This window comes from Silurus meridionalis, chromosome 6, assembly GCF_014805685.1.
Source record: "Silurus meridionalis isolate SWU-2019-XX chromosome 6, ASM1480568v1, whole genome shotgun sequence".
Taxonomy (NCBI): Eukaryota; Metazoa; Chordata; class Actinopteri; order Siluriformes; family Siluridae; genus Silurus; species Silurus meridionalis.
In genome coordinates, this window is record NC_060889.1 from 7,256,044 (window position 1) to 7,269,696 (window position 13,653).

Consider the following 13,653-nt stretch of genomic DNA (forward strand, 5'->3'; position numbering starts at 1 on the left):
CCTATTGTGAAATATATGTAGACGGCTCTACCAAGGCACGCATCACATATGTGATCAGGATCAAAGGCAAATAGTAAAGTCGATCGCATTTTCCACAATTCCTACCCTGTGCTGTGTTTTTTTCATTTTGAAGTGTTTTGGGTGACGAGCGCACTGTGGCGTGTCCAAATGCAGGGTATTTTTAAGAAAGTTTTAAAGATTCGGGTTTTATATGTTATTAATGAATTAAAACCTGCACATGTAGTCATTATGGAGAAGGGATTAAGAACTACAATTTGAGTATCAATTCATCTTTGCCATGTATTTCTGCTCCCGGTTCTGCTTCAATAATATTGGCCTAATAATGCAATTACACATGAAGGACCCTCCAAATATGTTCATTTGTCAAAATGGCATATTATTAATAGTCACCTCTGCATAGGATAGAGTTGACATTGTTTTTGAGCTCTGACCTGGAACATGGAAAAGTTGTAGTGAAAATAAATAAATAAATAACTCTTGAGTGATATTAAAGGAGTCTTGGATTTGGTGATAATGCTCAAGGGCATTTTGCATACAGTATCTCTCTTAAAATGGGTAAAGTGGCAAAAATAGCAAATGTTACACAACTCTGCTAAAACACAGACCAGTTCGCTCCATCCTGTCATGAAAACTGGGTGATCATGAGTGGGTCCCCAGAGCAAGCACAATCATTTTAACTAGGAGAAGAAGAGGACCCTTCACCTCATCTGTCTGCAGATGGCTGTAGATAGCCAGTGCTGCCAAGAGAAGTGGCAATGGTGTCTAAGTAATGTCAGCTGTCAAGACCAATGAAGTGCAGAGAATCTGCGCTTAAAATCCTTTCACAGTCGGCAGACTCCTAAACATCGGAATTCAGGCTTATGCAGCGTTACTCAAAGTCCTTAGCTAAACGTCCCTTCAGCGCAGGCAGTTTTGATAAATGAGTCTCTCCCATATGCATGTTGCCTGTGACTCAGTCCACAGCCAGCTCAGCTTATTGCTCCCAGGGGAACGCACTGTATTCTCTCTTCCCTTTGAACATGCAGCTGGGCCTGATGGATTTGGGGAAAATCTGCAAACCTGGAAATTTAAGCGGTCCCACATTATTGTACTGTTTAATTACCGGGTTGTGTTTTAGTTTTAGGGAGTAGTATGAAAAAATGTTTACAAAAAAAGGGAGCATGTAGATAAAATGGTGCTGAAAATGTAGTTCTTAATTCTCTGTAACAGTATTTTTGTCGATTTACAAAATATTGCAGAAAAATAATTCATTACAAACCCCCCAAAAAAAACAGCTACAATATTAAGCATGACAATTATAATAATTATATCAAAGGAAAAAAGGCTCTTCAGGCAGAGTGACTTTTTTTGAGTTAATAGTTATAATAATGATTTGTTTGAATTTCATGGAGCATGCTGTCTTACCGTAGAATATTGCACAGTTCCCTGTCATGGTGCTTGTGCCTGTTTTTCCCTGTGTTTAGTGTACAGGATTGATTAAACCATATCAGACTACACATGAGTAGTTACACCTTGTGTACTGAGCTTTGTTAATGTGCATCGTACTATTCTCCGAATTTGTGAGGATTTATTGTTATTACAGCCACTATATGTGTTTCTGAGTGATGTGTTTCTCTTTGTATTTCTATGGTTATTGGGCACTGCTTTATGGACTTGGAAAGCATTAAAGCAGCTCAGTCATCTGAAGATATATAAATGATATGCTAGATTGTAGTAAGAGCTGCGGTGATCGGAATTTCTCACTTTTCTATTATAGCCAGCCATGGCATATTAATAATGTTAATAAGCCCAAGAAATCAAACATCTTCATGGCTGTTCCTTTAAAAAATTACAACATGCTAGCAAGAATATGCAAATAATTATGGTTGAAACTTTTCTTTTTTTCTAGACCTCCAGTATTTCATTTTATTTGTTACTTTGATATGCTTCAAGCATACTGATAGAACAAATCAATTCAATTTGAAATGTGTAAAATCAGTAATGAACAAATATTTGTCTGTTTCTCCGATGCACATTGTTTGTCCTGACACGTGCACAGGTTTATAGCAGTCTATACTGTAGAATCATTATTATCAAATATAGATGCAAACTTAACGTGCATGTAGCTCATGTGAAATATTATACAAATAAAGGTTGACGTTACCATTGAACATGTCCTAATAATAACATTTACTGGGCAGGTACATCGTTTGCACCCTAAACTCATCATGTGCGACTGGATTCAGTAAAAGAGTAAAATCACTGCTGTTGTTATACTGCTACATGGCTTATTTAATTTTCACCTTGTAATGCTCTCTTCATTTCATCTCACATATTATATCTTAGAGACACCAATTATGCTGTGGAGATTGTGGTGATAATTATTGCTGTGAATACAGTGCTGCCTGCGATTCGTGGGATTCAGTTTAGTAAAACTGGAAGTGTAATATTTTATCAAATTGGTGCATAATGCATTCAGTTCCTATCTGAAATAAATAAATAATATATTTCTAAATATTTGACTAAATTGTACATGTAGATATTGATAGTTCATCTGTTTTGACACAGGAAGAAAGGAAAAGTTGATGACTGAAATAAAATGGCAGTAGCCAAGATGAGAAATGAGGTCCATTTGTTGAGACACAATAGGCATATGCAGTGAGCAAATCGGCAAAAAAAAAAAAAAAAACGCTACATATGATATGTTGGGTTCGGCTAAGTACCTCATTTATCAACGTGGCTGCTGCCTGTTCTAAGAAGTTGTCATCTACTTGCCCTTTCCTTCTCAAGGTGTGTTCTTTGAAAAGTCTGTGGAAGCTCATAGTTACCAGTTTAAGTCAGTTTGACAGGTATACTGGTGTATATCATTTCATTGTCAAACATTTTAATGATGACATCCATATACAGCTGCAACGATGCCATTTTCCTTCTGTTAAGATATATATTTCTGTAATTAGCATATAAAACATTTTCACAGCTTTTCCCTGCACAAATCCTCATATCTCACTGTACTGCTGATCTCTCAGTGCAGATGTGTGCGGATTGAGCAATATTTTTTAAATTGCAATTTGTCATATTTCTCTTTATACTCTAAAAAAATAAATTGAAAATGTAAAAATAATTGAAAATGAATCAGATTATATTTCTTGGAGTCTCGCAGTTCTGCTTTTGTGAATGTGAAATAAATTCCAAAAGTTTTCATGGACACCAATACACTGTAGAGATGCAAATTGCTAAAAGTTCAGCATATGCATCATTCAGTGCGCTGCAGAAAAGCGGTAACAGTATTTTTTTTTTTTCAAACCAGAAAAATTCAGTTGTACATGCTGCTTTGAATTTCAAAATATTTTATAGAAATTCTCCAACAAGTCTATCTTCAGAGCATTCAATCCAGCCTTGAGCTGTTGGTATTCAATCCAATGGAAAATTAGGTATAGGATTAAGACTCACACTTATATACTTTTCAATTCATAGACTTTTTTTTATATCAGGAGAAATGTACAAGTAAGTCAGATCACAAGCCGGTCATAGAGCTATGGTTAAAGGGCCAGAGGTAAAATTTCCCCACACATACAGTACAGACCAAAAGTTTGGACACACAAGGTGTGTCCAAACTTTTGGTCTGCACTGTAGTTTGTATTGTTTTTATAAATAGCAGTTCTGGGATTAAAGCTTGCATTGCTTCAAGCACCTTATGTTTCACAAGTTAATATAAGAAACACTGAAATGTAAGGACATCAGGACAGCATCACAAGCTAATTAATTATTATAAGATTATAGATTTAATGTTTTGCTGACAGATAAATAGTTGACCTTTGACTCCAGTTTGACTGTTATATATTCCACATGGAAACGTCTCTAGGTTACGTATGTTACCTTAGTTCCCTGAGGGAACGAGATGCTGCGTCACAACGATTTGGAAACACTTCCGCATTGCTCATGCTCTGAATCGTGTGTGAAACGACAACGGCGCCAACGGCAAGGCCACCGGCGGAGTGACGTCACGACCAGGAAGCCACAAAATGCTAATAGCTTCTGAAAAATGAGAAGGGAAGCCCGGCAGGGATGAAGGGATTGTGGCTCGGAGACCCAGCGTCTCGTTCCCTCTGGGAACTAAGATTACATACGTAACCTAAAGACGTAACCTTTCAGGAACTCGAGCTGTGTCACAACGCTTTGGGAACGAGTGTCCAATCATGCCACACTGACCAATCCTTGCCAAGTGTTTAAGTGTTTGCAAATGTCCTGGAGTGGGACTTCAGCGGATCAGGCCGTTGAGGCCACCACAGTCCGAGTGGAGTGAGCCTTGACCCCGAAAGGAGCGGGAAAACCAAAGAACTCATATGAAGATGAAATAGCATCCACAATCCACCTACTAAGAATGTTCCTCGAGGAGGGACACCAGGTCCATGAACCATGGTCTGCCCAGCCATCGAGGTGCCACCAGGAGGAGACGGGCTCCTTCCCGGCAAACTAAATCATTCACCAAATACTCCAAAAACACAGTAATGGTTTATAATCACACATCTGGCATCATTTAGAAGAGGCTAGATTTCCAGAGTCTGGTTCCTCAAGGTTACTTCTTCATGTCATCTAAGGCAGTTTGTTTTGCTACTGTTGCTCATTAAAGATTTAAGTGTAAAGATACACTTGCATTTTAAACAATAAAAGGTAACTTCTCAGTTAGACAAGGGTCATTCCTTCCTTACAAGACTCAAATCTTCATTTAGTTTGTTTGGTCGAAAGAAAGTTCTAACCTTTTCCAAAATATTCCTAGTTCTCATTTTGGCATCTGATTTATTTTTAATGTAGTGGGGATTTCATTTTGCAGACTCTGCCAAAAGTGGTACAAACATGGAAGTGTCCTAATTTTGGGTATGATACATTTTCTTGGGACTGGGAAACTGCAGTGAGTCAACTCTATACACATTTATTCTTGTTATAAATATTATTTTTATTATAAGGTAGTTTCTTGTAGTTGTAATTACTAAGATTTGCATTACAGATATATTCAGTCACTCTATTTATTTTTATATAACCAATTAAAAATATTTCCTAATGTTACCAAGCTCAATATAGATTACAGTACAGTATATACTGTATGAGGCATAGATTTTTTCACGAAACACTCCATTAGTGTTTTTAAACCCAGAATCATCTCAATATTGTTAATTATATTGGAGAAGCATCTTGAATACAAACCTAAGATTATATAGTGCGAGAATACCAATACCAAACAGGTGCAGGAGATAATGAGAGTAGTTGAAAACACAAGTAGTTGTAATAAGTTACAGGAACTGTGTAAATACTGTGTTTTGAATGCTAATCTCTGAAAAGAAATAGTAATTTAGAGTGCAGTGAGATTTATGGCCGATTTGTAAAAAAGTAAATGCAAGACCCACCTACACAGCCAGGGTAGCTATACAGCATTATACTGAATTTGGATCTTTAAACACACAAACAAAAGCACTTAGTACCCCAAAAGCATGATTATTTAACTGATTCTTCTGTACAAACATTGCTTATATCAATATAATTAATTTTTTTCAATTTGATTATGTGTATATATATATATATATATATATATACAGTACAGACCAGAAGTTTATATATATATTATATATACCGTACAGACCAAAAATTGAATTCATTCAAAGAGTTTTCTTTATTTTCATGACTATGAAAATTGTAGAGTCACACTGAAGGCATCAAAACTATGAATTAACACATGTGGAATTATATACATAACAAAAAAGTGAACTGAACATATGTCATATTGTAGGTTCTTCAAAGTAGGCATCAAGAGAATGCGAAGAGTGTGCAAAGCAGTAATCTAAGCAAAAGGTGGCTACTTTGAAGAACCAACAATATGACATATTTTCAGTTGTTTCACATTTTTTTGTTATGTGTATAATTCCACATGTGTTAATTCATAGTTTTGATGCCTTCAGTGTGACTCTACAATTTTCATAGTCATGAAAATAAAAAACTCTTTGAATGAGAAGGTGTCCAAACTTTTGGTCTGTACTGTATATATATATATATATATATATATATATATATATATATATATACACACACAGTACGGTACTGTAAATTTAAAGGGGTCAAGGGGTGTAAAGGGCTCCTAAAAGTATATTAGACAGAATACTTTACAATCATGATTACGCCAAAGGTTTGTAAACCCATACTTGGCATAAAAAGAAGTAGACGATGAAGACTGGCCTGATGTTTTGTGACGTCTTAATTTCAGTCTATGAGTATTTCTATAATCTTCCTTCAAGGGGCATTGGCTGTGCCTGTTAAAACCAAAACAAACTAATGGCATGCATGTGGACAGGTATACAATAATAAATGGTGTTAACTCGTTATTTCAACCAGCGATCTGAGTCACAAATGCAGAGAAAGATAAAGAAAGAAAGGAAGAGTTATATCTTAGGAAAGACAAAGTCATCTGCGTAATAAGGGCTGAGCTCGTACTCTAACATTTGCTCATAGATGTTAATAGTAAATTAATGAGTTTTTCTGTCTTTTTTATATGATTTAAATGCAAGCCTGGGTCAAATGGCCTTTTGCGATGGGCTGCGATACACTGAATCGAGATCTGCTGTTTGCTCCAGATGACTTTGGTTTGTTTTTGACAACAGCCATGTGCCTCATTGCTCTTCTCCCATTAAAGCGCAACAAACAGGTGCATGATTTCAGCGGTAATAAGGCGGTAAAATATCCCCTTGTTTCCTAGGTAACAGAGACCAGAACAGGACCTCTGGGATGCAGCAACTACGACAGCCTGGATTCTGTCAGCTCAGTGCTGGTGCACAGCCCCGAGAATAAAATCCATCTGAAAGGTATGACAACTTTTTTGCTTACCTGCGTAGCTGCATGATTACACTATCACACTATCACTGCTGTAACTTTATTATAACATAGACCTTAAAGGATGTTTGCTAGGATCTCTAGACATTAACATTTTAGAATTTATAAGAATGAATGAATGAATGAATGAATGAATGAATGAATGAATGAATGAATGAATTAATTAATTAATGAACTGACTTTTTCATGAGTCCTCAAGTTATATTATAAGTTATTGATCCCACAGGGATATTGTTATTTCTTTGCATAGGGTAGGAAGCTGAGGTCCGAACACAGGGTCAGCCATTATACAGTTAACCTGGAGCACTGAGGTTCAAGGACCTTGTTTATATTTTAAATACTGGGACTTAAACCCCCTACCTTCCAATCAGTAACCAAGAACCTTAAGCACTGAGCTATTACCTCCCCCGAATATTACTTTTTAAAATTATTTATTATTATTAATATTTATCATTTTTAAATATAAATATGAATTAATATTTATAAATAACATATATTTTTATTCTAATGCATACATTTAAAAAAATGTCTTGACAGCAATAAAGCAATATATGAGAATAGAATGGAATAGCCCTACTTTATATCTGATCTGTGCTAATTTAGCAATTATGTGATTTAAAGCTCAATAGATTTTTGATACCAATATAATTCCCAATTTCAATATAGAAAACCACAAAAATAATTACTCCTTTAAATTATTTAACCGAAAGCTGCGAAGTGTCAAAAGGTAAAGCCTATTATTCAGAAAGCCGAGCTTTTCAATAGAATAATGCGTGACATTAATAAGATCGCAGTTCAGGCCTGTGCCATCGGCTTTGGTCTTTGAACCCGTCTTTATGATTGTGTGGGTAAGGATTGGCAGGCATGGGATTTGGTGAGAAAGTGGGACATAAATAATAACATGAGCTGAGGTGACAAAAGGTGGTCAGGGACCCTGGTTTAATTGGGTACTTTATTATTGCTCTCTCAGTACCGCTTTTCCAGCACACTCGTAGAGAAGTGTAATCCTTTCACTTTAATTTAGATTGATTAAACAGACAGCATATGAGAATTTTTAGTGTTCACACATCATGAACGGCAGACTGTGATTTAGAGTATTGCAGTTAGATGAATTAATGCTGGCATTCATAATAAGGAAGAGAAACAGAAAGCATTTGGTATTCACATTCACATTCTTTCATGCTGCACTATACTTTTTTACATTTGTTAATCTGTTTGTCATATTTCCCACTTGCCTTGTTTCCATCCTTATGATGCCCATGTTAAAACACTAAGTGAATCCATATCTATATTGTCAGGACACAGATTATATTTCCCACAAGCCACTGCACCTGATTCGTGTTCACAGCAATTAGCACATGTAAATATTCTAACATCACTCTTGGTGTTTTCTTTCTTTCTTTCATTCATCTAGCTATGATCTTCCACAATTGTTTTTAGTTCATGTTGCTTATGCTCATGTTTCATGGTGTTTAGAATTTTAGCTGTTGTCTTTGTTTCTTCATTATTTCATCACATTTATTCGCACTTACATATACTCCTGTTTTCAACATTATTGTATGGCAATGAAATAATTATGATGTTAATGATTGTTTTTGCACTTAAATCTATCTTCTTTTTATTTTGTTTTGTTTTTTCTGTTTTCTTTGTTATAAATGCATATGAATTGACGTAGTTTTAAACACAATTCAATACTTATATTCATTAAGTTACAATTATTATTATTATTGAACAAAAGAAAGTTTGTTCTGGAGTTCATATCTGAGGACCTTTAATGTTAAACACAGATTATATTTATTATATAAATGGGAAATGAGTGAAAGTAAGAAAAACAGAAATAACGAACAGGAACACAACATGCATAAATCATACATTAAAAATCAATGATTCTGTAGAAGGCAATAAAGGGGTGTAAGAAGGCAGATAAATGAAGATCTGACCTGGGAAACTGTGTACAAATTAAAGAACAGGCCAATAAAGGGATCGACATAGAGACACAATCAGAACATTATACAGAAGCATTAGTAAAAATTAAGGCAGTGCAACATTGAGGTTCAATTTTGAAATATAGCATGTGGGTGCCAGCTGCATTATGTGTATCATACATCTGGTTCCTCTCTGCAGTGTTGCATTGTGTGTATGTTTATATGCTCCTTAAATTTTCTCCAATAATATTATAAATGTGAGCAGAGATCATAAGTGTTGCTAGTCAAGTGAATTTGTCAGTCTGTCCATCCATCCATCCATCCATCCATCCATCCATTCATTTATTCATCCATCCATCCATCTATCCATCCATCCATCCATCCATCCAATTATCCATCCATCCATCATCCATCCATCCATCCATCCATCCATCCATCCATCCATCCATTTATTACTTTAATAGTAATGTAAAAAACAAAATCCCATTTTTTCAAACTTTTGTTATGAAATAAATTCTGGCCATCTCCTAAATATAATAATAGTAATATAATATAATAAGATTTTTTTTCTCAATGAAAAAAGATTTATTTTTTCCTACATATGTGCAAGTGCCAAATTGGTTTCCAATCTATTTACGCTTCTTAGAACCACTGAGTTTTGGATCAGATTCTGTGCTTTTAATAACACGATTAATTGGCTATGATCAAATAAAAGTATCAAGGTGTATAAAGAATGTTTATAAATCCATTTTTGTGTGTATGACTATCTGAAAAACGTCTTTGAATAAATGACATGGATTGGGACTGATGAAACAAGCTGAAATTGCTGTGACCCCAAGAGTTCCTTAGAAGGGAACAAAAAGCTACAAAGTTACTTTTATATTTACTTTTAAATTACATCTAATTACACTTAATCATTTAGCAGATGCTTTCTTCTGAAGCACTATAGAAGTGACAAGCAAAGCAGAACAAAATCCCAGCCTCTAGCAGTTTGAGGAGCTGATACAGATGGGAGTGGTGCAGAATTAATATCTTCTACCTGACTAGAAGCAACTGCAGGATGACTGTAAGAAGGACAGGAGGAGGAGCAGCTAAACAAAGATTTGGGCTTAAGGGGAAAAAAAAGAAAGAAATCTATATATATATACTTTTTTAATTTTAATAATTTCATTTTTTTATTATTCTCACTCCGACTACGCTCAGTGTGGCTGAGTTTCAGTTTGCTAGCTCTCTTACATTCATATTACTTTCCAAAGCTAATATAGCCACTCTGCATTTCTGAACATTGTTGGAAAATGGTGGGAAAACATTATCTCTTCTTTTAACTGCCATTATAAGTGCTCCAGGACTACTGCGCTACAAAGTACAAACTTTGAACAGGAGCCGGAAAAATATAATTACCCAAAGAATTAGCACCAGAATCATTGTGCACACCACAGATATTTCAATATAAACATACTTAGTGTCCATTACAAATGTGTTTCTTATTACCAAGTGTGCCCTGTTAGACTGAATTTTTATACAATAAATATCTCTGAATGCTTAATCTTGGTTTGAACCCTGGGTTTCTGTGAAGACTGTTGTTTAACAAGTATAAACCAACCAAAAGATCAGATCAGGTGGCCATGACCCATTGTGAGAGTGAAAAATCAGAGAAAAAAATGGAATACAGTGATGATCCACACAAGGTCTGGAGTCAAGAGTTGCCTTTACCAAAGTGATTGAAAGGCCAAAGTGCTGAGAAAGAAAGGATCTGTTCATGATCTAGCACATGCAAGCTCATCAGTTAAGAACAATGGAGGTACTATCATGATATGGGCCTGCATAGCCATTTCTGGAGCAAGTTCACTGATCTTTATCGATGGCAGCAGAATATATTTGAAGTCTATAGAAACATTCTGTCTGCAAATTTACAGAGAATTGCATATAAATTAATTTAGAGGAAATTCATACAGCAGTTTAACTTGTCTACATGTAAATATTAGGAAATGAATGCTGAAATTCTGATCCATTTAATATTTATCATTAAAACTCTTACCCAAAAGTCTTTAGTGTATAGTAATTAAATGATTTGGCCTTACTGTACAAATGTTAGAGGAGACTGTACTGTATGTAAAGTTCTTACTCACAGTGCATAAACCACTTGACATTTGAAAGTTTCTCATTTCATAGATATTGCACATGTAGGCTGTAATTACATTATATTACACCATGTAAGTCTATGTATTTCCCTTTTAATTGCCTAGAGAGGGAAAAATATGTACCTGTGGAAGAAAAAAAAACTGGTCAAATAAGGCTTTATGAAGTTTTTATGAATGCTCTACATTGTTAGAGGAAGTTAGAGATTATTTGAAGCTTTTGCTCTAACCTAAATTTCCCTCATACCCCGATGACAGATGTGTCACCACAAGTGACCACAGCACAAAAAATAGTAAAAATAGTAATGGCAGTAAAAGGAAAGCCAGTGTCAGTGCTAATTATACACGTGGCCTGTGCCAGTACTTGCCACTTTCTTGAGTTTGACATTTAAAAGTCAGCCCACTTAATACTGCTACCTCCTGAAGCAATCTCCCTACTGACAAAAGCCATGTAACTACTTTAATAAGCTGAGGCAGGGGCATGTCTAAAGCAGAGAGAGAAAAGTGGCTGGACGGAAAATGCCTGAGGCCCCTGTTTCTGTCAGTTCATCAGTTCTTTCAAAGAAAGACTTTTTCTAGACTTTTTTATTATTTTAAGGTGATTTTAGCATTTCTCCTGAGAAGTGGAAAAACCATAATCAGAAGTTTGGACACAATACATATAATTTAGTCTGCAGATATTACTGAAGGCTGCAATAAGCGTTTGTGGAGGAAAAAAAAACATATCTCTCTGTTTCTCTCCATGAAAAGGCTGAGATTGAGGAGGAGAGGGCACAAGAGCTGTTATTTAGCCTTATCCGGAATGAAAGCCATCCAAGTCGCTGTCTTTTGTGTGCCTCCCCACACTGTTGGATCCGCAACCCACCATAAGCCAGGCCTTGAGAGGAAGACTGCATCTAATTACGCCTCTTGTTTTCCTGCAATTCGGAGAATAAATACTGGAGAAACGCGTCTCATAAATATTCATACCAGGAGGGAGAATTTGAAAAGCTGAGAGAAAAAGGAATTGATTCTCTCTTGATGGGTGTCAGATCTGGTGAAGCTGAGAAGAGCTTTTCTCAGATAATATAATTAGCAGTTTCTCAACACTCGCAGCTGGGCTGTAAAATGTGGATCAATCTCACCAGCAGATGGATAGCGAACGTATTCATTATCGAATGATTGTATGTGGTGTTCGTCATTACGATATTGATTGCAAACGCTCAATTTGACGACATTGTTGCCAGCAAAAACAAAAGCAACAACTAAATTATAAAAAAATATATATTGTATATACTCTCCACCCCCTGTAGTAAGCACTGTTAAGTCCTATATGATGGATGAATTCCCAGCACATCATCACTAATGAATTTCAATACTCACATCACCTCCTATCAAAAGATCAGCACAGGGATATGGTGAGAGAATGCCACATTGATCCCCTGTCTGCATAGTGCCCCTGCTTCATGACAGCAAGATATGTCTGAATGACCTTGCCATAGAAATTGTTAGTCTTTATCCATCCCATTACCCAATTATAGACCTAGAATGGCAGTTCTCTGTCCTAAATCGGAATGTGCAAGCAAACATGGTCAGATGTCTGACCCATTTTACATTTCATCCGGTCTGTGCTTTCTGCTCAATCTATAGAAGATAACGCAGGATAATGAACTTAGGTTTATTTCATTGCTCTGAACATGACCTTAAAATTGAAGAAAATGCCTTTTACTTTTGGAGTGTATAAGAAATAAAAAAGAAAAGAAAAAAAAGAAAAACATCTTCCATAAATTTAATTACTGTACCTTTGTTTTGCTGAAACCCAGTTTTTGACACTTTGACACGTTACAGCAAATAAGGCAATGTGTCACTGTGGGGAAAACATGAAGCTACCGAGAAAATGGTGGTAGTTTTTCCTAAGTTATTTTATTTATGTAAATGTGTACATTGTGCTGTCATAATAACAATTATCAGACTATTTTTTGGATTTAGAAGAAAAGCGTCTGCCTTTCCACTTAAGGAAATGATGTTCAGAATCAATTCGGCATCCGTTCCAGCACATTTGCTGTCAAATAGACAGCTGTTGTCACTATTATTAGACAATTATAATGGCTCTCAAGAGGTTTGGTATTTTTTTAAGTAGACAAGACATGCGTAATTATTTGCCTGTATATTATTTGCTGTGGTTTAATTCCTTCCTTCTATTGTGAAAGTAACTACAAGAGTGGATTACATTTTTAAAATCTTAACCCTAACACTACTTAGCGCATTGGAGCCATATGGTTTATAAAGAGGAAATTAACTAATTTTAAATGCAAATATAGGTGCTCTGTATTAGGTTCTAAAAAAATCGTCTATTTCCCCTCAGGTTTACAAGATGTTCTGCCAGACTTTCTGCGTAACCGATTCGTGGAGGCCGCACTCAGCTATGTGGCGTGTAATTCTGAGGGCGAGCTATTGTGCCACAATAATGACTGCTGGTGCCGATGTTCTGCCAAGTTTCCTGACTGCAACTGCCCCTTCTTGGATATCAGGGCAATGGAAGAGAGTCTTCGGAAGAGCAGGGAGGCCTGGATCACATTGAACAATGAGTTTATTGAGTCAGGTAAGGATTCTGCCACACTGTTTTATCTGGTGCTAAGAAGTGTTCGAATTTTGTCCGAAGTAATTAATAGCACAAAGGCTTATAGTATAGCAAGGAACTCTATGGAAAACAGTTAACCTGAGACAAATCATAA

The 13,653-nt window shown here is 35.9% G+C and overlaps 1 protein-coding gene across 2 annotated transcripts in view; it reads left to right on the forward strand.

Annotated features, from left to right (window-relative positions):
* brinp2 (bone morphogenetic protein/retinoic acid inducible neural-specific 2) overlaps positions 1 to 13,653 on the forward strand; it is a 121,560-nt gene that overhangs the window by 68,815 nt on the left and 39,092 nt on the right. For both annotated transcript variants that reach the window (XR_006926244.1, XM_046852431.1), the window contains exons 5-6: positions 6,743 to 6,848; positions 13,284 to 13,520. Coding sequence is in view for 1 of the 2 variants with exons in the window: in XM_046852431.1 (XP_046708387.1) it covers positions 6,743 to 6,848; positions 13,284 to 13,520 (343 nt within the window). In the remaining variant the exon portion in view is untranslated. The remainder of the gene's footprint in view (positions 1 to 6,742; positions 6,849 to 13,283; positions 13,521 to 13,653) is intronic.